Genomic DNA, 25,800 nt, shown 5'->3' with positions numbered 1-25,800 from the left:
ATTTGCCGGTTGTATTCAATGTTGGTGGGATTACGTTTGAACATCGGAGTTATTCAAATGAGCTTTAGAGTTGACATTGAAATATAGAGCCTGTAAAACCCTGGCCTGTCCAAACATCATCCAGTGGAGTATCGACTTCAGGGAGAAAGATGGGTAATTTACAACATTGATTGCGCCTGGGCAGGGGGTGTTCTCACCAGTGTGGGGAGCAAGGGCCACTTGGAAGCACTTAGGGGGCCCCCGGGTGCCGGGGTTGTCCCGGGGGTTAATGCAGCCAGCGCTGCAGACTCTTACGGATGACTGGGAAGCCCCAATAAATCACCCCCTCTGCCAGGAAGGATGAACGGAGGAGGAGGAGTGGGGGTACAAAGGGGACCACTCCAGCCTTTCTGCGCCCCTCCCTTTCTGAAAGGCTCTTGAAATATTGGATACTTGCTGTTCAAAGTACCCATCTCATCTATGCGGTCACACACTTGTGCCTATACCATTTCCTCTACAACTCCAGACCGGCACTCCATGCCAGCCCATGGGAGCCTGGGCTCCCCCCACTCACCCCTCCACAATTAAAGAGCACATTAGAGATGGGGGGGGGGGGTCCATGAGTAAGGAAAGGTGGGGTGAAAAAAGGACATTGAAAAGAAAAGAGGACGCCGATGTGAAAAAGGCTGATTAATTAAGGCTCCTCTGGCTGCAGAATAGATGAAGTTTCAGAATCAATTAATTAGCAAGCTAGCCTACGCACATCAATGACTCTAATAGCCTGCTCTCATTTGTAACTTTTATTACCCCTCAACTGTGGAGTGGCTCTCAGCCAATCAGACGCAGCGTTGAGTCGATGCCGTGTGGCTATTAAGCGAAACATTGGGGTGAAAATGTCTTCCGTTTTACGGCGTTGAAGTGATGTTATTATTTATTTCAGTAGCACTGATTAGAGCACTGTTGTTGTATATGCCCTCCTAGACAGGTAGGACATGCATGTCCATTTGTAAATGTGAATCAATATATATATATATATATATATGATGAGTATGCCATTAGCTGCTACATATATGATGTCTTGCATTATTTGTAGGGGCTGCAAATGCCATCGTGTTCACTCAGGCAGGTGAGTTGATGTTGGGATTTAATGCAATTTAGTGTTGAATGCAGACAAGCCATGTAAAACATCACAAACTGCGTGTTTCTGAGAGTTGCATGTTCGCTGCTCCCTGTCTTCCGTGCTCTATATATGTCTATTGATAAGATAAAAGAGCAGAGAGATGAAAGTGAAAGCAGATTGAGAGAACGTGGAGGAGAGAGAGAGAAAAAAAAAGGATATTTTACGTCAGAGCAGCGTTGCGAGGGGATTAGCCTCTGTGCTTTTTGTCTCATTGAGAATTTATCTGACTTTTCATCCAGACTATTTAAAATGTTCTTACACAGGTCATGTCTGCCAGAGCTGAGATGTGAAGCGGCATCGTCAAAATAGATCTGAGAAGTTAGATTGGCGTCGTAAAGATTTTACCTCATTTGAGAGACCGTGAATCCTTCATATCCAGTTAGTGTTGGATTGGTATGAAAAGGTTGTCAAGAAAAGAGAGAATCCTGGAAAAGAGAGTCAAAGTGTATCAACTATACAGAATTTAGTATCATATACACTGGTATCCTGTTTTTGGCGGTAATTTGCCCCAAAAGGTTAGATGAAAAGAAAACGAAAACCAAGGCAATTTCTCCCATAAGGAAACATTTTAAAAAGTACGATGCAGACATTGGCACTCAATACACAAATAATAGAGAGGCCATTGTAGCGACCACTGGGTAAAATACAGCCAGGTTTAGGGTGCTCTATTAAGCATTTAAACTCAGCACTGTGACTCCACAGGGGACTGGCTTTTTTCTGTTATAGCCGATAACTTTTTGTCATTCCGAGGGCGTTTCTCACACTTGGCAAATATTTCCTACAGCAGAGGAAAAAAATGCCATGATCTGGTGAAAATCATATGTTTTTTGTGATTCTGCTTCACATTGCATGTGCAATGAGGTTGGTCATATGAAACATCCCAGGTTGTGCCACCAAGGGAAACTTGTGCATCATAATATTATAATATTATATTATATTATATTATATTATATTATATTATATATATTATATTATAATATAATATTATATAAACGAAAAATACTACCACATGGCCGACATCACTCCTACTGTGCATGCTGGACCTGCTAGATTGACGTTTTGGATCACAGTATGGAATGGACTGCTTCTTTGGGAGCACTGATGTTGGCAATTGTGCTCTGTGATTGGCTGGCGACCAGTCCAGGGTGTATCCCGCCTCTCCCTCGAAGACAGCTGGGATAGGCTCCAGCATGCTCAAGACCCTCATGAGGATAAGCAGTGCAGAAAATGGATGAATGGATATATAGATATAATCTTATTTAGCTGATATTCATGAATTAATCACTTTATAGATCATAATAATATTTTTCCATGCACAAAATAACGCAAAATAATGAATGGATGGAACATATTGTTGTTGTGGACTTCCCGTATATCCTGGTAAGATTCAATTTAATCGTGTTTTTTACCTTCTGTATCAAAATGCTGGCTCTCATAGCTTTCTTTGGCCACATGGCGGGTTATTTAGCGCCCAATAGAAAATACATACACAGTGGGTCAACAATGTGCAAGTACTTTGAGACAGCGGAGACAGTTTTGCGGAACAATATAGTATAGAGCAAATAGACTCGTTTGATAAGTGCAATTTTGTTAAGAATAAAATTTCAGATAGAAAAGATGAGTACCAATGCAAGGATTCATACGCTGGTCGATGACTTTTGATACAGTTAAACTGTCCTCACAATATATCATTCTGACAGATGGAATATGTTGCTGTAAAAGCTGACACACTTCACGCTCTCTTTTTTTGTTTATTGAAGTCACTTCCAAGCGATGAGAAGCAACGATTTTGATCCTTATCACTAACTGTAATGGCCCCCGAGCTACTTGACAGTTCAATGTGTCAGCATCATTAACACATTGGCACTATTAGAGTGCCAACAAGTGTAATAACCTGTGCTGATGCTAGTTAAAAGCTATTTTTAGCACAAGCTCCTTTCTCCAAACATGTACTATACAGTACATGCATGTACATACATGTACAGTATTTGCACCACAACTGGTGGTGATAAATGTTTCAGTTTTGAGGTTGCCGTGTCTTCTTCTTTTTGCACACTGCCTTTATCCCTGAAGCATGAATGGTTGTTGGATCCCGTTGGGAGAATGCAGGTCACAGTTTTATTTGGATCATGTTCGTATTATGTTGGATTTCCAGTGTCATTCAAAATGAAGACTCTTATTTGCGCTGACTGTATTATTTTGTTGACAGTCTCTTAAGGTACCTGTGATGTTTAGTTAATAATACATTGTACTTGTCTGTGACCATGTATTCCTTATTCCCTTTCTTTTACAGTACTGCAAAAGTGTGGTTAAATATTTCTTGTGATAACTAATGTAGTGAAAAAGCTTTCTCTCTTCTCTACCAGTCAGTCTGCCTGTCTTAGCCTCTGATCGGGGTCAGGAGTTTAGTAGGGGAAAAGCATTTGGAGATGATGGCAAGGGGCCCAGAGCCGCTTGCAAAACCTGCGAAAATAAATGGCTGTTCACACATGCCGAGCATTAACTCTCATAAAGCATTAACCCGCATTGCACTCCTTCTTCAAATGTCGTCTTTACATCGCTGACTGCAAGTCACAGCCTATGACTGACTTTATTCATCACTTGATGCAAGCAAAAACAGTGTTTGAAACTGAGAAAAATACGAAAAGATAGAAAGCAATGTTTGGAAATGTTCTTTTTTTAAAACAGATTCCCAACCAGTACTTTGACAGACGCATTTGTGTGATGAAAATTGTTGAAGAAGAATTATGACTGGAATAACCAAACCTTTGCACAATATTCTAATTCTAAAAGGTGCACATATATACAAATATATATATATATATATACAGTGAAGAAAATAAGTATTTGAACACCCTGCTATTTTGCTATTTCTCCCACTTAGAAATCATGGAGGGGTCTGAAATTTTCATCGTAGGTGCATGTCCACTGTGAGAGAGATAAACTAAAAAGAAAAATCCAGAAATCACAATGCATGATTTTTTAACAATTTATTTGTGTGATACAGCTGCAAATAAGTATTTGAACACCTGTGTATCATCTAGAATTCTGACCCTGAAAGACCTGTTAGTCTGCCCATTAGAAGTCCACCTGCACTCCATGTATCATCCTGAATCAGATGCACCTGTTTGAGGTCGTTAGCTGCATAAAGACACCTGTCCACCCCATACAATCAGTAAGACTTTAACTTGTAACATGGCGAAGACCAAAGAGCTGTCCAAAGACACCAGAGACAAAATTGTACACCTCCACAAGGCTGGAAAGGGCTACGGAGCAATTACCAAGCAGCTTGGTGAAAAAAGGTCCACTGTTGGAGCTATCATTAGAAAATGGAAGAAGCTAAACATGACGGTCAATCTCAATCGGAGTGGAGCCCCATGCAAGATATCACCTCGTGGGGTCTCAATGATTCTAAGAAAGGTGAGGAATCAGCCCAGAACTACACGACAGGACTTGGTCAATGACCTGAAAAGAGCTGGGACCACCGTTTCCAAGGTTACTGTAGGTAATACACTAAGACGTCATGATGTGAAATCATGCATGGCACGAAAGGTTCCCCTGCTTAAACCAGCACATGTCAAGGCCCGTCTTAAGTTTGCATATGACCATTTGGATGATACAGAGGAGTCATGGGAGAAAGTTTTATGGTCAGATGAGACCAAAATAGAACTTTTTGGTCATAATTCCAATAAGCGTGTTTGGAGGAAGAAGAATGAAGAGTACAATCCGGAGAACACCATCCCTACTGTGAAGCATGGGGGTGGTAGCATCATGCTTTGGGGGTGTTTTTCTGCACATGGGACAGGACGAGTGCACTGCATTAAAGAGAGGATGACTGGGGCCGTGTATTGTGAGATTTTGGGGAACAACCTCCTTCCCTCTGTCAGAGCATTGAAGATGGGTCGTGGCTGGGTCTTCCAACACGACAACGACCCGAAGCACACAGCCAGGAAAACCAAGGAGTGGCTCCGTAAGAAGCATATCAAGGTTCTAGCATGGCCCAGCCAGTCTCCAGACCTGAACCCAATCGAAAATCTTTGGAGGGAGCTCAAACTCCGTGTTTCTCAGCGACAGCCCAGAAACCTGACTGATCTAGAGAAGATCTGTGTGGAGGAGTGGGCCAAGATCCCTCCTGCAGTGTGTGCAAACCTGGTGAAAAACTACAGGAAACGTTTGACCTCTGTAATAGCAAACAAAGGCTACTGTACCAAATATTAACATTCATTTTCTCAGGTGTTCAAATACTTATTTGCAGCTGTATCACACAAATAAATTGTTAAAAAATCATGCATTGTGATTTCTGGATTTTTCTTTTTAGTTTATCTCTCTCACAGTGGACATGCACCTACGATGAAAATTTCAGACCCCTCCATGATTTCTAAGTGGGAGAAATAGCAAAATAGCAGGGTGTTCAAATACTTATTTTCTTCACTGTATATATATATATATATATATATATATATATATATATATATATATATATATATAATGGGAAAAATATAGCAAAAAGGCAAAATATACAGATGAGTTGAAATGTTGATACTAATAACTAACACAAAGCTTTATCTTTAAATATATATACCGTATTTTCTAGACTATAAGTCGCTCGGGAGTATAAGTCGCACAATGTCAAAAATGCATAATTAGGTAGAAAAAAACATAGATAAGTCGCACTGGAGTACAAGTCGCATTTTTTGCGTGTAATTTATTTTACAAACTACTTAACCAAAACAGTCATTTTGTCCTCTTGGAATGCAAGTTTGAACATTAATAAAAGAATAGAGAACAGGCTGAATAGGTGTAAGATATGCTAACACAATGGTTATTCAGCTACACAAAAAATAAACATGAACAGAAAAGGTGTCCAGTGTTTATGTAACATAAACAGTTTTTTCATGTATAAGTCGCTCTGGAGTATAAGTCGCAGGAACAGCCAACCTATGAAAAAAAAAGTGTGACTTATAGTCTGGAAAATACGGTAATATGCATATTTTGAATTTCAGTATGCGGCCAACGGTGCAAAGGGTTTGTACATCCCTGACTTAAACTGTTTAGTGTATACAGATTAGGCAATATCAGGAAACAAAGAAAAAATCGTACTAAGTTCAACTATGGCGGCATTCTAAAAAATATTGCACACATCCAATGTCTCATTAGAAGTGTATTTTATATTCCAAGTGGTAAGCAGGTTAGGGTTCAAATGTAATATTTTCATAAAATTCATGAATTTTATTTACTTTTTTATCCTTTTTGGATGAAAACAAGCAAGACAATGTTACTTTATCTTTTTCTTGTAGACAATTTACTGTGTGTAATAAATGAAATTGTGTGTATAGAAGTGTGGAAAACAACTGTATAGTGTGTATTTTGTACTTTATCGATCTTTGACACGCTGTGCTATGTTATGCGCATCTAAAAAGTTTTGACTTGTACTTCCTGTGTGTACAAGTTCGTGTTGTAGTGTTTAGCATATCACAGTTGTGCCCTCACTCCTCCAAGGGCAGCTCATTCCTTAAGGAGTCACAGGCCCCCTTTCCTCCATGTACGTGGAGAGGGAGGAGAGAGTGGGAGATCAAAAAAGTGCATAGCAACGAATGAGCGTGGCGTCACCTTGGGGGGGAGCAACTCGAAGATGATGACGAGTGTTCATTCGTTTGCTGATGTTTAATCATGAGACTGATGATGCAAATCCTTCCTGCTTCGTCTTACGGGCTGAATGTGGCCTGGAAAACAACGTGAAAAGCCCAAAAGCCAGCACTGATGTGTTTTGGACTATGAGCTTTGAATGCCAGTCGGAGTGAATTATTTTTGTACTGATTGTACATTATGGCGTTGATATAAAACATCCAATAAGTTTCTTGGATGTGGTGGAAAATAACCTAGAGAAACTCCTTAAACATTGGTTTACTTCTAAGTTTTGCTGCCAGGAGGCTTGTTCTGTATTGGATAAATGCTGAAACAGCAAAGAAAGATAATTTGCTGATCATGCTCACCACACTGTATTTTATTACTATGCACTGTATATGGTAATGAGGAACTGATTACGTCATTTGGGTAGCTCATCCTTTCCTGGTGGAATACATGAGTGTATTATTGAATGTAATGTGGAGGATTAAAAGTAGAAGTAGTATTAATTTTTGTTTCTGTTTTGCTACATTATGATTTTTCCACTACTATAAATGTAGTTAGAATGTTGTATTCTCGTGTTAAAGGATGCCAAAATTTCAGATAATGAGGTTTCCGCACTTGGAAGTGAGCCCTGAATGGAGTTCAGGATGGCTCCAAACGCTCGGTTTCAGAGGGCGTGGTCAAACTGGAGGTTTGTGATGTCACACATTGGCTTCTGTGTTTACTTTGTGAGCAATGGCTCAGAAAGTGTTTCTTCAGGTATAAGGGAAAGGTACATTTGTTTACAATCGCTAACGACACAAACATCAGGCCGACAAACTGTTGCTGAAGCCTACTTGGTCGAGCAAACAGTAAGTTACAATTAATCAGTGTCCTAACTGTGTTTATTTTGTATAAGCAATGGAACAACAGCGTCTGTGTAGCATTATAGAGTGTGCATGTAATCTTGTTCAGAGCTCGCCATATCACCTCTTTGACAGTATTCTGAAAATAGCTTCCTCACTGCTCATTGGTCCAACTGAATACAAGCTGTGCTCTGTGTTGACCTTAAAATAGGTAATTTGAGGAACACGAACACACGCAAGCACGCACACACACACATATACACACAAACACATTCGCTCACACATTGTCTCTGTTTTTCATTCTTTTCTTGTTGACAGTTTTACGATTGGGTTCTTTTCAGCGTTTATGACTGCATTTGTGTCCTTGGCTTTTATTTTTTTCATCACACTGTTTCTGCAGTTTATGGTGAATTATTTGCTTTGCAGGACGCCTATTATGTGTCATTTCACACCTAACATCTGCTCTCATTTCATTATAGTTGACACCATGTATATGCGAAGACACTGTAAATAAACCACACTGTTGTTTGATCTGCTATTGTATTTGAGTGGAGGGAATTGCAGAAAATGTTCTTATTTTCTGCTGCCAGACATTATTTTTATTGGTAGAATCAGCAGCACTGTCGGTGCTGAGGTTGGAAGTCGGCACGATACTATTCATATGCACATGCATGTGGGCAACGTAGCCACATCATATAATAACTGTACTGCAATTACCAATGGAGGTTCTTAATGATGGCCAATACAATACATAACACAGTGGAACCCCGATTAGCTTGTATTTTGGTTAATCGTGAGGATTAGCGGTAGAAAATGAATGAATGAATGGAACGCCACATTTTTGTGTACATTCTATACATGATTGTGTACATTTCCCAGTTAAAATACTGCACAAGTCCACCAACTGTGTTCTTTTCTAACCTATAAATGTTATGAGAATGTTGCAGTGCAACAAGCTGTTAAATGTACTACAAGCTTAATGGGACCAATCACGGCGGAGTGGGCGTGCCGTGGGTGGAATAAATGAACACAGACCGTTTTGGAAATCCAAGGAAATCCAGCTGAAATAAGTGCTGATTGTGCAAGGTCCAGAAAGCTTTCTTTGAGAGTTAGCTGGTCCACAGGAGTCCACAGCTCAACACAAAGGCATAAAAATGTGCATAATAGGTCCCCTTTAATATGTTTTTTTTCCCCCACAAAACATCCTTGTTAGCTGGCTAATACATGGAAACAACACTAGCAACTAACAACAACAAAGTTGTCGGGGCGGTGTGAAGGACGTTAATAAAGGCGTTAATAAAATTGGAGAAAGTTAATAAAATTTTGGCAGTATACTAAGATGTGGAGGGACTCAATGACTGGGTTCCCTTGGGACCCAAAATGACTAAATACGGCCCTGGTCATTTGGAAGAGTTGTTCTAATTGGCGTGTTATGGACTGATCATTATGTGATAATAGTCATCAGGTTTTGATGTTATGGTTATGTTATGGTTATGTCTCATAATTATGCAGCACTGATTGTGTAAACACTAGATTTACACAATGCGAGCATTACACATACAATGGAACAATGGAAAAGCAGAGAGAACGCTAGAGAGCCCAAATTGTCTGCATGAATTGATATTGTGGATATTTTGAGGTACAAACCCAATTTTTGCTTCTTGGCTGATATCTGTCATGTCTTCTGTCATACTTGAAGTGTCAACATGTGGCTGTCTGTCGCCCTGTCATTTATATTTATCTGTGTGAGAGGGAAAACCCACGTGCAGACAGCAGGCCCAGAACAGGGGAAGTCATACGATTCTTATTTTTCAATTTGATTAACATCTATTGGACACCTAATGCCTGCTTGTATTACTTTTATTTGCACAGAAGACATAGTTGGGATGCTTTTCTGTTTTCTATTCCTGTATTTACTCAGTGTAACCTGAAAGCATGAAAAACAAAAAGTGTTAAGTCATTTATAAAATATAATATTAATAAATGTACTGTATACATAACGTAGTACATGCAATAGTCAATCACAACAACAATATGGAAAAAACAAGGAAAACACTGAATTTCTTGTGCATTACCACATGAGTATGTGGCCTCATATGTCCATCTGTGCGTGCAAGTGTGTGTGTGTGTGTGTGTGTGTGTGTGTGTGTCCTGGTTGGCAGTAATGAATCTAGTGAAGCTGTTGGCACGAGCAAGGCCACGCTATTAACCTCTCTGCCAGCGAGACTGATCTCACCCTGTCTGTCTGTCTCGTCGGCCTAATGACACACTCACACACACACACACACACACACACACACACACACACACACACACACACACACACACACACACACACACACACACACACACACACACACACAGACAGACACTAACCTGTCCTTTCTAATCAAATTCCATTTGAAGTGAAAAGCATTCTATATTGCCTAATCAGCTCTATTCAAAGCATCATTGTGACGGCGTCCATGGATGATTTCTTTTCTCCACCTCCACAAAGGAGGTTACTCTTCAGAACTATTGCACATGTATTCATCTCCATTTGCCCTGTGGAGTCGCATCATATTTTACACTTGCCATTTGTTGAAAGTATATGCTTTTATGAGTGGGTTTCCTTGCTAATAATATTCACACTATACCAATTGTGCATCATGTGGTGCATTTGATCTTGCAAGACCTTAGTAGTTGCTACATCACGCTTGTAAATCGAGATATAAATCACTTGGAGTTTTCCCGTTTCTGAAGAAGATTCACAGATTTCCATAAAGGTGGGCGTAAACTTTGAGCTTTGCACACACTTGAAATGACTATGCCTATCCTTATATCATTATAGATGAGGTTTTAGCTCAGCTGTTTGTCGGCCAAAGAATAGCAAAGTAGCACAAGGGCGGAAATATGACATGAAAAGTGCTGTCCTATTGCTTTAATGGCAGTTGTAAATGATGTTTAGTAATCTGCACAGCGCTTGGCTTTTGTGTGTGTGCTTGTACAGTATGTATGTGTGTGTGTGTGTGTGTGTGCGTGTGAAAGACAACCCACACTGCCACAGAAATCCTTAGAGGAGTGGAGAGCACCTGGCTCTGTCTGTAGTCATAACAAATGACAAGCAAGGATTAAGACTACATCTGTATGTGTGCCAGCTTGTTACACAAAGTCCCTGGTCTCATATTCTCTCTCATAACCAGTGTGTAATGTAGCAGCGACGCTTGGCAAGCGACTTTTTAACTGTGCTGTTCTGGAAGGCCCCGGCTCATCCATGTGTCCCTCATTAGGGTTACGTCCTGGGACAGGCACGCTGCACTATCCGATACACCTCATCCCATCTGTGATCCGACCGAGATGGAGATAATTTGAAGAGGACGACACATTTGGCGAGCCAGAGGACATAGCGGTAGAGTTCTTTGCAGTGCGAGTTCATTAGGCACAGGACTGCTGGGAGTCCGTCGTCAGCCTGGCCTGAGCTAAATTAAGATCCTTTAGCCGAGGGACATTCGAGTGAATTGGAAAATGGAGACAAGCTCATTTCTGCTACCCCATTTGGAATGTTTGTGTGTATATATTATTCCTCAATCACGTTCAAGTTGGGGTTGAACTTGCAGCTCAATCACTCCCTGATGTGATTGACTGCTACACAATTTCACAATACAGCCACCCGCTGTGCTTTCCGGCTAATTTGTACCTGACAGCATGTCTGCACTGCTTTCATTTTAAACTGAATTTCATACTCTTGCCTCAGCGTTAACCCTAAGAGTGCCCCCCCCAACCATTCTGCCATTGCTTCGGCAGGTGGCGCCCTATGGTCAGCAGGGGATGGGTGGCTACAGTCAGCAGCAGCAGCAGACGGGCCAGCAGGGAACTCTGCCCTATTTCAGTCCCCCCCAGCAGACCCCTCCAGGCCCCAACCAGAGCCCTTACCTGCAGTCACGACCACCTCCTCAGGTAACAACACAGCAGCATAAATAATGTTTATTTCTGATAACACGATAACATACACCACATTAGTAGCACTTCTTAGAGTGATGTAGTATAAAGTCATATCTCATTTATTCTGGTTTATTGGTTCCAGACCCAACTGTGATAAGTGAATTTCTGTGATGTTGGATTCCTTATTCATATTCATATTATTCATATTTTCTTTTTCAGAGCATAGAAAACCTGCATACAGCCTTCTAAATATGTATTATTAACATGATTAGAGGCCTCTACACATGAACTAACACCCCTATAGTCACCTTTTCCACTCATATTACCCAATATAGTAGACATAATTCGAGTAAATAAGCCATTTAAGATATAAATAAGACTCTTATGTGTGTTGCCATAAACGTGTTCCCCATGGGAGCTGAGGTTGACCTAGGTTGTTTTTGTTAGGGATTGTGTGATAATTGAAACCTACAATTAAAGTCTGTTTGTGTTTGTGTGTCAATAGCTTTACTGACACCTAGTGACCAGTGTAGAATACATATCATTCACAGCGTCTTTGAATGCGTCTTTGGAATGCCTTATAATTGTATTTTAGTTCATTTAGCCTTTTTTTATAATTGGAAATGCAACAAAACAGCATGATTTATTGATGAATATATTTTGGATTAAAGTTAAATGCACTAAGTGGTTATGTCTGCACATCACGCAAAGAGGGCAGGCTTGAGAGTGGAAGCTCCTAAATAGACTTGCACCTCCAACGGCAAGAGTGACAAAGGAAATGTCACGTGCACGTGAACTTTGTCCGGCTCAAGTTCAGTCTGATACACCGCAGAAGGTTGTTTCTCAGAAGTTGGGTTCAAGTTCAAGTTGTTTTGGATTTGAGCAAAGACTGCCCATGTGTTTTCCATCCACAGTGCAGCCAGTGGGATCTCTTGGCCTTTGTGGAATGACTGTGGCCTGGATAAAACCGAATAAAATGGTGCAGGAGAAACAACACAGTGAGACGGGAGGGTTTTAAAACAGAAGTGGACAGGAAAGAATAGCTCAGAAAGAAGATAGAAAAGTGCTTCTGAGCTCTTGTTAAAGATTAATATCTCAGATGATGTATAAATTAATCGCTTATCCTCACAAGGGTCGTGGGGGTGCTGGAGCCTATCCCAGCTGTCTTCGGGCGAGAGGCGGGGTACACCCTGGACTGGTTGCCAGCCAATCACAGGGCACATATAGACGAACAACCATTCACACTCACATTCATACCTATGGACAATTTGGAGTCGCTAATTAACCTAGCATGTTTTTGGAATGTGGGAGGAAACCGGAGTACCCGGAGTAAACCCACGCATGCACGGGGAAAACATGTAAACTCCACACAGAGATGGCCGAGGGTGGAATTGAACTTTGATCTCCTAGCTATGAGGTCTGTGCGCTAACCACTCGACCGCCGTGCAGCCCTCATCAATATAATGTATTATTAAATGTACAATGACTTGCACATTATTTTTTAAAATCAGCATACAATTATGCAAATTAGAAGATGTCACCCACATGCCACAGATACATTAAATTCCTGTGGGAAACACAAGCACTCAAGCAGTAATCTCACTAGTTTTATCATCTGTACAACTATACTGTGATTTACAGGCAGCTATGTATTATGAAAACACGATTATTTTCATTCTTGGAGAACATTTATGCCAGCCCACCTCGTGTCTCACTCCGAAGAAAAAAACAATAGCACACCCTTGTGTTTTCTCACTTGGAATGCTCTCACATATAGAGACTGTGCAGCCAAGTGAACAAACATTACTCACTCTCAACTCAGAGATCCATGGCCAGGTTGACATTTTGTGATTGCAACAATGTGTTTTCATCATCGCAGATGATGTGGCAGCAATTGACCCGTGCTGACATTTATACACCAGGTAATTCCACTCGACCATTCTGATTGGCCATTAGCTGCGTTTCACCTGTGCTGATAGGTCCTCTATTGGTTGCCATACCAACCAGCGCGGTGTTCAGGGAGCTGGGTTTTCTTCTATTTGTCATTGTAATGCATGCTAATAATGTTTGAAGTAAAAATGTTGCAGTCACGTCACGTGCTTGTTCGTGCTGCATTATTGTTATCAAGAAGGCCTTTCTGTAGGAGAATAAAGCAGCAGGAAGTAAATATTCATCAGCTACAACATTAGGTACACCTGCACATCATCTATCCAATACAGGCACCGTATCAAAAGCCATTACATAAAAAAAAGATTTCATAGCTTAGTTTTGATTTTCAACTTTAATTTATAATATGTTATTTTACTGTGCTTTGTCACTAATGTTTTATTTTGTCAGATACGCGAAAGGGGAAGGATAGTGATAATGATAGTTTCAACCAAATCATTAGAATTTGCAGGTCTAATGTTATGTTCATTCCCCCATCACCCCAAAATATGTTTTATATCCGCACTGCAGTTTCACATCCTTTTCACAGTAACAGAATCGGGTCTTGTTGCCATTTTGGAAAATGCTGGTCATGCTGTGTTTTAGAATTCCAAGTAATATTTGAAAATATTGATCAGTACCAAAACATGACATTTCTCCACAGACTTCCCATTGATTTGAGCGAAAGAGAGTAATTCAAAGAGGAAAACAATACAAGAAAAATACCACGTCTTCAATTTTGAATCCAAGAGTAAACGTGCCTAGAAATTGAGCCTACACAGTACATACGTACATACAGCAGGCCAGGATTACAGAGAGAGAATTTGGTGAGATTTCAGATCAGAACTGTTCTTTTTTCCTGTTTTGTGTCAGTTTATGTGTGCGTGTGTCTGTCAGCGTACTAATCGAGTGAATGTGCTGTAGCATTTCTGAGCTGAGAAAAGGTCAAACCGTGACCTTTATTTGTGATTCGGGGCAAAAATGAGGCATGATGTGAGTTCCAGAAAACACACACACACATATATAGTAGTATTTGTGAACCCACCACAGATGAGGATGTCATTGTGGTTTTGACCCAACATTACTTGGAGAAATCCAAGCTGCAAACTTCTTTATTTGGTACTACACACAGCTTTGTGTGCAGCACCCCACAGCCCACTTCACTCCCATTAACCCTAGCCAGAGGACATCTTCACGCTGATGGAACCATTCCAACTGCCTTTGACAAAAAAATTAGCTCTGCAACCAAGCACTATTAGCTACTTTAGTAACAAATCGATGTGAAAGCAGCACCTTTCTTTGAGGCTATTTTACTGTTGTGACCTCATCTGATTGCAAGGAGCGGAGGAGGTTAGAAAGGTTAGAACAAATATTTCTCAGACATCCAGGCTGATGGGACTAATACAAAAATACTACACTGGGATACACGCAGGTTGCGGAAAGAAAAATAACAACACAATTGGATGCTGGCTAGTATTCCTTGTGTAGTAGTAGTTTTGAATGTAGCAATATTTTTTTGTATTGCCTTCTAAAAGTGGAAATTAAAATGTTGTAATTTCAAGAAATAGACCTCACAGCTAGGAGACCAGGGTTCAATTCCACCCTCGGCCATCTCTGTGTGGAGTTTGCATGTTCTCCCCGTGCATGCGTGGGTTTTCTCCGGGTACTCCGGTTTCCTCCCACATTCCAAAAACATGCTAGGTTAATTGGCGACTCCAAATTGTCCATATGAATGTGTGAATGTGAGTGTGAATGGTTGTTTGTCTATATGTGCCCTGTGATTGGCTGGCGACCAGTCCAGGGTGTACCCCGCCTCTCGCTCAAAGACAGCTGGGATAGGCTCCAGCACCCCCTGCGACCCTCGTGAGGAAAAGCGGTAGAAAACGAATGAATGAATGAATGAATGATATTGTTTGCTTTATTATAGCGTGACAGACTTGAGAGGTTGGCTGGCTGCCATGTTTAAACTCAGAACATGTTACTGGAGCACACCGGATTCAATCCTGCACCAAGAAAGCTTGTCTTAAATTTATGTTTGGAGAGTAATTACATGTAACAGAATACAGGACAGTTATTTTATGGCACTATATAAACTGTAAATATGCCTCCAAGTGGTATATAGTTTGGACTTCTAGTCTTTTGAAGAAGGCAAGTCATTCTTCATGAGCGCTAGTCATGAGTAAAAGCCTTTTATCCATGTCTGAAAAGGATCCTACTGGTCCTTTCCTCTCTTGGTCTTGTTGATTTCCTGTTGCTGTCGCGATTGTTGCCTCTTGGGAGCGGTTCTCAATTGATTGGAGGAGACAGGCGCTCTTCATGAAGACCAAAAGAACTGATTTAGAGATTTATCATTGCCCCACAATTGTGTTGCAAAATAAAAAATGGCACTGTCAGCAAAATTCAATTACAGTAGCCTATAATACTTTCTGGGACACTGGTCGATCTTCAATTTGTTCAGACTTACAAATGACTTTGCTTATAGGAAATAATGGAACGTGAAATATGTTTATTTTAGGTAACATACATGTGTAAAAAAATATTATCATTAGCATTATTCAGGTCTTTGGATGTTGTTGTGGGGGCCGTCTGTGACCTCTTGGATGAGTTGTCGCTGGAGTAATTTTAGTTAGCTAGCCACTCCTGTGGCTCTCACTGTGGTTTGCTGGGGTCCTAAAGCTTTAGAAATGGCTTCTAACCTTCTACAGTATGTAGGTGAGACATCAGAAATCCTGTTGGGCTGTTGTAGTAAATTGTGAACAATCTTGGGCGCACGATCCAAGATGGTTGAGTAAACAAGAAGTTTGTTACGTGCGCCATATTGCACGCAAAACAATCAGTAAACCAATGCAAACTTTTAGCCGCTGTACTGCTGTATTAAAAAAATAAAAATAACATGAATGAAAACAATCTCTCTGCAATGTCAATTACAGAGATGTTATGGAAATTTTGATTGCAGATATAAATCTGCCCTACACCCTTCAATTCCCTTTTCTATCGTATAAATATTGCACTGGGCGCACTGGTGGGCGCACTCCCGAGTCGTTTCCCTTTCACTACCAGTCTACCATTTTGCTTTTCCTTCCTCCCCACCCACCACCTCCCTTGCTTTTAATCACACCAGGTTAATTAAAAGGCCGTTGAGCTTTTCTGCAGCCTGGCCCCTAGGTTTACAAGCCCCTTGCTGTGGTCTGCTGCCTCCTATAGCAATCCCCCGTCCATCCACACAAACACACTCACACTCTCACGGAAATTGGAACTCACCTTGGCCACGGGAGGCGGGATGGGGAGTTTGAAGAAACAAGACAGAGGAAATGAAAGTCAGCAAAGAGAGTGTGTGAGTGAAACGAGGGTGGTGGGAGCACAGCATGTGGGAGGGGGGCCTAAAGTTCAGTGTCATTAATTGGTCACCATTGGAATATTAAGTGCACAACTCTGTTAATTAGCGTGATAATAAAAGTGCTGCTGGCTGGAAGGGTATGGAAGGATGCAGGGAGGACGGGTGACGGGGAATGGAGGCCAAATGGCAACCGAGGAGGAGAGGAGGAGTGAGGCTGGGTGTTGGGTGATAAGGAGGAGAGAGAGATGTCCGTGGGTAAAGGTCTGGCAGTGGTAATTTGCGGAGAGCCGCGTTAATTGTCATAACCTTTTAAATGGCAGAGTTTATCTGAGCCCTCTAAATGTCCCCACGTATCTCCACGGCAACCCAAGGCCTGCTGCACTCAGATTGGCTGCCTCTGACGAGCACTTAAGCTTGATGAATTTTACACATATGCATTTATGAGTGTATAGGCTCACGGCATATAAAAACATACATTTACTGGGGACACCTGAACAATATAGTCACTTCCACCGTAGCGAAAGCTGTATCAGAGACTCTAGTATCACAGTATCTGTGTCAGTACTGTTTGCTTATACTGATACCACTACCTCTTAAATAAGTTAGGCTCCATCTGTTTCAAGGTATATCAAAACATATAGCAAGGAACAATGTAAAACATCAACAACTATTTTCTATATCCTATAGTAGTTTATGACCCTCTCTACCAGGGGTCCAAATGAAAAGCTTTGGTGGGCCGGATTTCCCAAGATGATGAATAAAATAAACAGACTCATTTCATGCATATGTGATATGGGCCAGCACTCCGGATTTTGAAGGCCCTGGACATATTACATTGACATGACGACACGTAAAAGCTGAATCTGATTGAAAAAAAACAAAACATTGAACACACACTGAATATACTGTTTGCGTACTGGAAGCAATGCAGCTAAGGGACGTGCCATGAAATTAAGATAACAGACTAATTAATACACTTTTATGGAACAAATACTCGCATTAAGAAAATTAAGAAAAAATCAAAGATGAGGTCACTAGTGTTCATTATTAATGGCGATGGAAGTGATGTATGCATTTAACTAAATTGCTGATTGGCTTTGGTTGGCACTGATTAGAAGTGCACCGTGTGTGTGTGTGTATATAGTTATTTACTTCTATTTCTGAAGAGAAAACTTTTTGTTGGTTGAGTGTTGTGTTTGATTAATTCCCTTTAAGGTGATATAATAAACTGCCCACAGAATAACGCAAGTGCAGTTTCCACATGCCTAAATGCCCACAAGTGTATAAACCAGATACAAGTATGTGTGTGTGTATGTGTGTGTGTCGTACACATTGTTTTATAATGCAGTCTGATTTTTACCTTCACTCTGACTGGCATTTGCTAATTGCTCGACCGGAATCCACCACTTTTTCTTTTTTTTCTCCCTTCATTTTCCTTTTTTGATTTGTGTTTGTTTTTGTGTAGCCGTGCTGCAATTCAAATGCAAATGACCAAGAATAGGAGAGATGTTTCTGGATTGGTTAGGACAATCATAATGGGTTTTGAACAAAGCAAGGCCGGTAGTTAGTGGCCCAGCACCCTGGGGGCCTCATTTAGCTGCCATTTGTTAGAAAATGCCGCTACATTTGTTCCTGAATACACACTTCACAGGCTGGAGAAGAAAACACACACAATAAAAAAAAGAATGTCAAAGTCGAGCTTGCCAACGTTTTGCCATTGTTCTTCCATGATGGGGAGCAAAAGCCACGTGGGTGTGTTCCAGTTGGGGTGGATGTCTGCTTTAATTGCGAGCCAAACAACTGAAGTTTGCAGACAGATGGGGCTAGTGGTGACAGCGACCATGGACAGATGCGTAAAGTAAAGATTTCACAAAGCCTTGCTCTTATTTGATGAACTTCAATGAGAATTAAAGAATGTAGTTCGTTACAAGTCATTGAGTAACTCACAATCTGATATTATCACGATGATACTGATTATGAGATATGTCACATATTACAAAACCTCATGATCGATGCAATTAAACTGGGAAATTCCACATATTATGGATACAGAAAATGTAGTCAATGAAATAATTTAACACATCACAATAACATGTAAAGCTAATATAATCAATTACAGTTATGATAATCAAAGTTAATGTTACCATTGTAAATCATTTTAAATGTTCCTTTTTCCTGTTTACAAGGAACGTTGGAAATTCATCTGGCTTCAGCAACAGTTTGGACTTCCTCCATGTTCACAAAACATTCATTCATTTTCTACTGCTTATCCTCACGAGGATCGCGGGGGTGCTGGAGCCTATCCCAGCTGTCTTCAGGCGAGAGGCGGGGTACACCCTGGACTGGTCGCCAGCCAATCACAGGGCACATATAGACAAACAACCATTCACACTCACATTCATACCTATGGACAATTTGGAGTCGCTAATTAACCTAGCATGTTTTTGGAATGTGGGAGGAAACCGGAGTACCCGGAGAAAACCCACGCATGCACGGGGAGAACATGCAAACTCCACATGGCCAAGGGTGGAATCGAACCCGGGTCTCCTAGCTGTGGGGCCTGTGTGCTAACCACTCAACCACCATGCAGTCCGTTAACAAAACAGTTCCATATTTTTCTATTACTGGTCAGGAATCTGGAACTCCAACTTCTTCTGCACGATGTTTGCCTGTTTAGGCAAGTTGAAAAACCTGAACAAATATTTCCTGGACGTCATTAGCATTAGCTCTGTGCCAACACAGTGAAATCAGAGCAGTGAAACAGTACAGCAGAGGGAGGACAAGCCTCGAGCTTGTACCAGGGAATGTCCATATAAGGAACAGTGAGCCGGTGTTAGAAAACATTGTTCATAGTTTCCTTGAGCCCGAAACTTCTTTTGGGGCTCACTTCCAAATGCGCAAACCTCATTATCTGAAACTTTGGCATAGTTTAACATGATGATAAAACATTCAAACAACATTCATAGGTTAGAATATGTCCCCTTTGAAATAGTTGAAAAATAGCATAATGTGGGAATATTAACATTTTGAAACATTTACACTTCAAAATACACACTTGTCCTTTCATGTTTTTCCTCAGCTTTTAAATCAGCTTTAATAGATAACAAATTAACAGTGCATGTTTTTGGAAAATGATGCTAATATTCAGATGAGGCATTGATTATTTTTACTCCAAACTCAATGTCATTGAAATAGAAAGTCGGCTTAAAACATTGTCAGATAATAAAACAAAAGTAACAATAAGAGGCTCTTGTTACTATTAGTTGTTTAAATACTTGATGTTGACAGTAGTAGACTGTAGTAAAGTATGTGATAAATAAAGCTTGTGCATTGATACGGATACAAAGAGACAACAATACTTTTCATCCCAATATGTTGTCAGCTACATGTGGCATTATCCCAATGGGGAGGACCTACACGCATGTTAAGTATGCATGCATACCTTTGGCTGTGTGTATTTGGTTGTGTTGGCTTATATAGGTAAGTAAATGCTTGCTTATTTGTATGTCATATGGCTTCTTGTATAGACTCTTTGTGTTAAAGGTCAGGCAAATTGCTGCGATAGAATCCAATTTTAAGGACATGCACACATAGCACTGGAAAAGACCTTGCTTCAAATGGACCCATTAAGATACACACGCACAGATACACACAAGCGTCAGCGCAGCTCTAATGGTCACCTTTTCCGTGATGATAATAATAGGCTCCAGCCTGGGATGAATGCCCATCATTTGCATGAGGTCCAACACTGCATTTTTTAAAAAGCAGTCACAGCAGATGAAAGTAGCAGTGCCCTGTGATATATTCCCAGCATATGTGAAATAATCAGCATGTAAATACAGTGTGTTATGTAAAACAGGAAAACACTGAACAAAACATGAAAGACAAACCAAACCTTGATGTCTGTGATATTTTTCGCAAGGCGATGTGGCTCCATCCCAAAGCTTCCATGTCATTGTTCATCCAGCGCTATTAGCATGGGCATGTGTGCGCTTCAGGAAAGTCAGTATTATACTCTGTTTGTATATGTGTGCACATGTGCACGCTCCTCAGGGTCGCATCTGCACGCCATGAGCGGCTCGTAGTCCTTGGTGTCTCGGACGTAGTGTATCAGCAGATTGATTGACTTACACGTTCAAGTGTGTGCTTTTGTTCATTCTGAGTGTGTGTGTGTGTGTGTGTGTGTGTGTCAGCGGGGGGACTGTCTCACAAAGACACACAATTAAGCTTAATTTTTAATGAATATTAATGGCATTAGTGTCAGATTTTGTGAGATGTGCATCTTCCAAGGTGCTGTGGAATAACTAATTCATTTGATAGTCATGAGGGTTGAAAGGGCGGGGGTGGAGGGTCTATTGATGAAGAGGAGCAGGGTAGCACAAGAGATGGAGAGGTGGGATAGAAAGCCAGACAAGGTGAGGAGAGAGACGAGGAGAGAGAAAGGAAGTGGATGGGAGACTGGATGTGTATTGTGTAATTTGTGAAAATAAAAAAAATGATAATATTGGAATACACAGTTGTCGTATTATTCACTGAGAGGTCAGGCAAATGCTGGAAAATATGATCTGTACCAAAACTGGGTGCAGTAACTCCAATTTAGTAATGGTTCTGTCGTGTTTGTATAAACTTACTAATAGACTGTCGCCATTATAAAACATAAACTTTGTCTAATTTGCATAGTTGGCCATGTCGTAAAACTGCAGCTTTAGTGGAGGTTTTTAACTCTGACTCTGTTTGTGCATGAACGGGTAAAGCTGAGCATATCCGTTTGTGTCATTATACGTGTGCAACATTATGTAATGTTTTTTTAAACTTGATAACAAGAGAAAATGAAGTTATTGACTTACTGGTGTTGGTTTCATTTCATGCAGAGGCGTGTGCTTGGGCCTTATGGCATTAAAACACTCATGATGTTTCCTGGGTCTAATATCTCACTCTATTGATGAACAGACGTGTTATCATGCGCAACCAAGTCAGTTGATGCCATCTACTGTACGCAGCTGTAATCACAAGCTACGCAGACGGTCCCATTACGTGTCTGTGAGTGAGGGGTAAATAAAATAGAGGATAGCGCCAAATGCATTTCATACTATCAAGCTTGAAAGCCTACTTTGTTGGATATATGTGATCAAGGTCTTGCAGCCAGGTAGTCGTAAACATAGCATGTTTCCAAGCGCGCACGGTAAATTTACAAAGATAAAACTGTTCAGTGTGTCAAAATCCAAATTATTTCCTCACTTTTTGTAGAAAAAGAGATGAAGACTGACTAAAACAAATTGAGCTTAACATCATGGCTGTAAACTTGCCCCCGGCTGCTTCCTGTTTTGTAGATTGGTGGCTTGCTGTCATGCCTGGGTCATGGCGTATTTTATCCGACTTATATTGCTCAAGACAGGCAATCAAGCAGCTACAAAAGGAGGCAACATTTCACCTCATCCCATGCTTGAATGTCGAGTTCAAATGTGTGCGGTGCATCCCGTCAAAAAGGCCAAATGCAGTTCTTAAATGATGTGAGACATGAAAAATGTCAACTGGAGGAAAAAAAAAAGAAGCCGTCTCTGTGTGATGGTTGGATCGCTTCTTCAGGCAGTGATCCCTTTTAAATGACATCTCTGTTGAATATTGTTCAGTTCAATGGGACGATTTTTTTTTTTTAATATGACTTTCGACCCTGCCGTTGAGGAAATGAAATTTTTGTTTCTGAGATTAACAAATTTACACATCATTTGAATCCAACGTTTGAATCCAACTGATTGTACTACGGCTCGTACTCCAAACAAGTGTCAGCGAGATTTCCGAATGTCTCACTCGCCGTCTTCCTGTAGCCGGGATTAACGCCGTGCTGCAATATTGATTTACGTCTGCATAAAGCCTCTCCGGCTCTATATATTACAGCACGTTCAGCAGTCATCTATTCAATCAAATCTAATATTACACTGGCTCTCCACACAGCTGTCTAATAGCATTTAACTCACAGTTTGATTCCTCTGCACTCCCTCATGTACTTCAAACGCTTGCTTTTCAATATCCTTCATTCGTTTCCACTATGCCAAGATGAAGTCTTTTGAAAAGCGCGGAGGATGAATGAGCGCGTCTCTGTGCATGCATGCGCAAATGTGTGTATGGAGACAGGATTAGCTGTGGCCTTAGGCTTAAGGTATGGAGCGGAGTGTATTTTAGAAGCTTCTAAATTAGCCGGGAAATGGGATTTTGAGACAATGGAGTGGAGGGGGGAGAAGAAGAAAAAAAGCTCAAATGAACGGATGCACTCGCAGCGCTTCTTCATTTGCCTCTGATGTTTTTCTAGACTGTTTTTTTTTCTTTTAATCAACGCTCCTCTCTTCATCTTCTTGTTCACCTGCTCTCTGTGTCACCTTTTGTTTTCCCTCTCTCGTCCTCCATGTGCCCTCGCTCCCTCGCTCACTCTCTCGCTTTCTCTTACTCTGTCCATACAGTTGACAGCGATGATGTAAGAACGTGAGTGTAAACAGTAGTATGAGGCTAACCCCATTTTGACCCACTTAAAACAGAAATTCCCACGAGCATACACACACACACTCACACTATACAATCTCATATGCCTGAGTAAATATTGGACTTGTGTCAGCCGGCACTGGGTGTTCAACCGTCTGTTGTCTGTCCGTGGCTTTTTATTTATCTATTTTTTGTGGTTGAAGATCATTTTTCCACATTTCCCAAGCATTCATTTTTTTTATGTTTTCTTATAGCCTTGATTTTTTCCTATATGTTTTTCAAGCAGCAACCAAAGCAATTCACTTAGGGGATGGAGTTTTATTGGTCATGTCAAAGTATCCCCAGTTGCTGATGACGCTATCCTGATAAATGTGGGCTTTTTATATCCATTGATCTATTTTGTATGCTGGTTTTCCTCGCTAGCGTCGCACGGGGTGTGCTGGAGCCTATGCCAGCTAACTATGGGTGGGAGGAGGAGTACACCCTGAACTGGTGACCAGCCAATCGCAGTGCTTTGAATATAATATGAATAATATGCTGTCACAGTGTCCACCTTTGTAATTCAGGGAATGCAAGTTTTCACACGATGTTAGTGTACTGTGTATTAGGCCACAGTGCTAACGTTTTTCAGTTAACATAAAAAAGTATGGCAAAATTTTGCCTTCACATTTTCTGGTTAGCATCAACTGGTTAGAGCGAACTTGTCAACCTATTGGAAATTCCAGGAGGTCGTTACTCAATAAAATAGTCTGACTCACGAGATAATTTTACAAAGAACACTGAACTCATCACACAGTAACTTAACACTCATAAGAAATATACAAACAAGTTCCAATACGAGTTTATATTTTAAAGTTTTCCCATATTGCATTGCATCTGAGCAAAACATCTCATTGGAGGACAAGCAGCAGAGAAATGGGTGGATGGATGTTGTTGCAAGTGTTATAATACATACTTTATATATACATATAAATGATGAATACTAGCTGGTTCATAGAGCATGACAGGTAGACATTGTGATTTTGCAGGAGCGAATCATTCCTTTTGATGTCAGAGTGACTCAGACTTTAATAGTAAGTTCCTGATTTAGCACCTTCATTCAGAGCCTCAAGAGAAAGCATTACTTTTATATTTGCAATCTGTAATCCTGCTAATTGTGTTTTTCCCTTCTATTCACAATGTTATTGTGTCTAAATGATTGCTGTGAAAAAGTTCAGTAACAATAACATTTGAACAGTACAGGTAGTCCTCAGGTTATGAATGAATCAGCGTGAGTTGGAACTTAAATTATACCTAAATGAAGTCACTCACACTGTACGCAGAACACATGAAGTACCGTCAATTATTAATACTGTACAAAAACAGACAGAATGAGTTACCAGTACTCTACCATAAGTAGAGTAATATGTAGTCGCACTAAGTACACTGAAGAAGGACAATGTCACTTTTGTTCAGTTTTGTTATGTTATTAACTTTAACCTCCATTATGTCTCCCAAACGTGAGACGGACTCCTCTGCGCCAAGGAAAAGGAAAGTTGAGGTATTGCAAAATGCTCAGCGGAGAAGTGGAGAATCAACATTGTCTGATGGTTGGTTTCAGTTTCGGCTTTCGATTCCGACGACAACAACCGCCTTTGTTGATGTCAGTCACGAGATAAGCGGGTTCCGCTGTACTGCTGCAAGTTTTAAGCTAAAAATAGTGTCTTGTTATGCTTCTGGGGTTTAATTGGCTGATAATTGAAATGTGGATTTCCAGGAACTACTCTAGGGCTTTTAAGGTCATTACATTACCTTCTCTTAATAATGGATGAATGAATACATTAACTTTTGTCTCTCTGTGCATGCAGCTGTTAAGGCAGCACGCAAAGTGTGTGTGTGTGTGTGTGGAAGAACTTTGTAGGTAAAGCGGCAACAATATTTACTTCATATCATATTTCACATGCAATCTGCTCTCAGTTCTGCACAAGAGTAATTCAGCTCTGTTGCACAAATGACTATGCTATTAATTTGTTAATAATAGATTTGTTCTCAGTTGTTGGCTGAGAAGGATAATCTCCTGCTGTAACATGATATCCACTAGCTGGCAGGAGTTTTGCCCAAATACTAAAGTCTAATTACACAAGAGATAAGAAACAAATCAACGGAAGAAAAATGATTTTAGAAGTCAGAAAGTAAATAAATATGTTGCATAGATGTGATGTTGTGCATGTTTAGTATGTTTGGCATAAATGACTTGCGTGTGTGTGCGTATGTGTGTGTGTGTCACGTCTAGCCGTCAGCTATCACTAATCCTTCTACTCAGAGGTCTGTAACCACTTGCCATTATGCTACTGATGCTTAACATGATGGAGGAAACGACCACTGGAGTGAATGAAAAGAAGAAAGAGAAGGAAGGAGGGACTGATATGAAGAATGAGAGCAAGATGAAGGAGGTGGGCAACACCCCCAACAATGGAGAGGAAATTGGTTTACACTAGATAGCCTTGTGATTACAGAGGGACAGAAATGAC

The 25,800-nt window shown here is 40.7% G+C and overlaps 1 protein-coding gene across 9 annotated transcripts in view; it reads left to right on the top strand.

Annotated features, from left to right (window-relative positions):
* Nucleotides 1-25,800, top strand: part of arid1b (AT-rich interactive domain 1B) — a 214,300-nt gene that overhangs the window by 80,157 nt on the left and 108,343 nt on the right. For 8 of the 9 annotated variants that reach the window (XM_058089846.1, XM_058089845.1, XM_058089849.1 and 5 more), the window contains one exon: nt 11,416-11,568. The exons of the other annotated variant lie outside the window; for it this stretch is intronic. In XM_058089846.1, the coding sequence (XP_057945829.1) occupies nt 11,416-11,568 (153 nt within the window). The remainder of the gene's footprint in view (nt 1-11,415; nt 11,569-25,800) is intronic. 9 annotated transcript variants of the gene reach the window in all.

Source organism: Doryrhamphus excisus, chromosome 13, assembly GCF_030265055.1.
Source record: "Doryrhamphus excisus isolate RoL2022-K1 chromosome 13, RoL_Dexc_1.0, whole genome shotgun sequence".
Lineage (NCBI taxonomy): Eukaryota > Metazoa > Chordata > Actinopteri > Syngnathiformes > Syngnathidae > Doryrhamphus > Doryrhamphus excisus.
This window is presented reverse-complemented; position numbering and strand designations above follow the sequence as displayed.